Here is a 2,498-nt window from a genome sequence, read left to right on the forward strand (position 1 = left end):
CCATCCATCCATCCACCCATCCATCCATCTCCCATCCATCCATCCACCCATCCCCCATCCATCCATCCATCCATCCCCCATCCATATACCCATCCATACACCCACCCATCCATCCACACACCCACCCATCCATACACCCACCCACACCCTCATCCCCCATCTATCCATTCATCCATGCACCCATCCATCCCCCATCCATCCACTCACCCACGTGGACAGGAGAGTGCAGAGGCTTCTGCCCTGGGGACTCAGCCAGACCCAAGGCACTCAGGCCTTCCCAGGGGCAGGGCCAGCCCAGCAGAGACTGGGAGTCTGAGGCTGCCTCGGCCAGTACGGGTAATGGGTGTGTGTAGTGTGGGCGCGATCTCAAGCTTGGGGCTCTGGCCTGGGCATGCAGCCTGTGTGCGCATGTGCACACACCTCCAGGAGCACACACACAGACACACACTCACTCACTCGTGTGCCTTTGTGAAGACCTGACCTCTTTTTCCTTTTCTTTCCCTCTTTCTCTCTTCCTCTTTTTGCAGGAGTGGGATTGAGCCCAGGGCCTTCACCCTGAGGGACACCCCCGCCCTTTTTTATTGTTTGACAGGGTCTCCCTAAGTTGCTACGTTGCCCAGGTTGGATTGGAATGTGCAGTCCTCCTGCTTCAGCCTCCTGGAGTGCTGGGATCACAGGTGTGCACCACCACGCCTGCCTCCCAAGCTACTCTGGTGGATTCAGGGGGCGGCCACACAGCCACGGGCGAGGGCTGCACCTAAAGGGGTCTGTGCAGCTCTGGGCAGGCTGGGAGGCCCGGGGGCGCCGGGGCAGGGTCTCCTCACCTGCCTGGGGGTCAGGGCTTGTCCTCCAGTTCCAGCGCCGCATGGTGCGTGCGTCCCAGGTGCCAGTGAGCGAGCGCTCCTCCACGGCCTCCATAACCCCGAGCCCCCACAGCACCGTCTGCGAGGAGAGGAAGGGGCAGGGGGGCTCCTCAGACCTCGGGAGCCAGCGGAGCAGAGGCCCGAACAGCAGAGGGGGGCGGGGGCTGACGGGCCGTGTGTCCCAGCCCCAGCGAAGGCGCTGTCATTTTCAAACTCTCCCGGGGGTGCTCTGGCCCGGGGACCCGGGAGCCAGGGTCTCGGACTCGGGCTTCGCCACCCAGGCAGGGGCCCGACTTGCTGGCGTGCACGGTGGGGCAGGCAAGGACTCAGCTCACCTGCAGGTTCACCATCACCGGCTGGGACAGCACCGGGTCTTCCCCAGCCTCGTACAGGTGGTGCAGCCGCAGCAGGACCCGGCGCAGGTCTGCCTGGGCCTGCCCTCGCTGGCCTTTGGGGACAGAAGGTGGCAGTGAGGACCCTGCTCGAACAACCTCAGGCCTCGGGTTTGTACCTGGCATTTGACTTCATGTTCTCCATGTCCCTGGGAGGCAGGGGACATGGCTCTACTGCAGACAGGAAGCCAGGGCTGGGGACAGTCACCTCCCCAGGGTGGCCCTGTGCCCCAGGCAGAGGGTCCCCCACCCCACGACCCCAACGCGGCACCCAGGGCTGGGAGGATGCAGGTAACAGTCACCCTGGGTAGGGCCCACCTTGCTCAGTGGTGAGTGACCACCCATCCTAGCCCCGCCCCGCCGCCCTGGTGTCCGGTGAGGGGCTGGGGTGGCCTCGCAGAGCTGTGACAGCACCAAAGTGCGCCCCGTCCTGTGCCCACGGGCTGGCGGCTGGCGGCCCAGGGGGAGGGGGATCGGCCCGTGGGCCCTGGCGGCTCGGCCCCACCTGTCCGCAGAGCCCGCACGTGCTCGCTGTGGCTCGCGCTGTAGTTCCAGCCGGGCACGCTCAGGATCTGCAGGTGCAGATTTGCGGGCAGCGTCACGGCTGTCTGCTGCTGGGGGGCCTGGGGCTTCGGGGCCGGTCCTGCAGGGCAGAGGGCAGGGCCAGGCGCTCAGGCAGCGCCTCCTGCGTGCAGAGCTCCCGTGCCGTGTCTGTGTCCTCAGCCCTGCCAGCCGCACAGCCTGCGCCACACCAGCCTGGAGGCCCCGCCCAGGCCCGGCCCTGTGGGTCCGTGTCCCTCAGTGCTGTTCCCTCGTGGCCCTGCTGAGGTGACTGAGCTTACGAGCTGTAGGGCTCCAGGGCCTGGAGAGCACGCTGCTCACCCGGGGTCCCAGGGAGCCAGCCTGGGACGCCAGCTCCTCACTCCCAGGCTCCTCAGCCCTGCTCCTTGCAGCTGCACTGTCAGCAAGACCTGCCGTGGCTCACAGCGCCCCTGTGGTCACACTGACTGCCCAGGCCCCTGGGCCCCGGACCCGAGCAGGGTCAGGGAGTCCTTCCCTGGGAGACTTGGTTCCTTTGGGTGCTATGGTTGGGATCTTTTTTGTTTGTTTTTGAGAAGGTCTCACTACGCAGTTCACACTGGCCTTGAACTCACTAGGGAGCCCAGGGGATTCTTCTGCCTCAGCCTCCTGAGGGCTGGGATTCCAGGTGTACACTACCCTGCCCCCTTTGTTTCTTTTCTTT

At 65.3% G+C, this 2,498-nt stretch overlaps 1 protein-coding gene across 1 annotated transcript in view; it reads right to left on the bottom strand.

The window, feature by feature from the left end:
• Man2b2 (mannosidase, alpha, class 2B, member 2) overlaps nucleotides 1–2,498 on the bottom strand; it is a gene marked incomplete at its 5' end in the record, with an annotated part of 28,706 nt that overhangs the window by 916 nt on the left and 25,292 nt on the right. Inside the window, 3 exon segments of the mRNA XM_005408858.2 lie at nucleotides 825–942; nucleotides 1,199–1,311; nucleotides 1,761–1,898. Coding sequence (XP_005408915.2) covers nucleotides 825–942; nucleotides 1,199–1,311; nucleotides 1,761–1,898 — 369 coding nt within the window.

This window comes from Chinchilla lanigera, unplaced genomic scaffold, assembly GCF_000276665.1.
Source record: "Chinchilla lanigera isolate Chin_1 unplaced genomic scaffold, ChiLan1.0 scaffold00113, whole genome shotgun sequence".
NCBI lineage: Eukaryota > Metazoa > Chordata > Mammalia > Rodentia > Chinchillidae > Chinchilla > Chinchilla lanigera.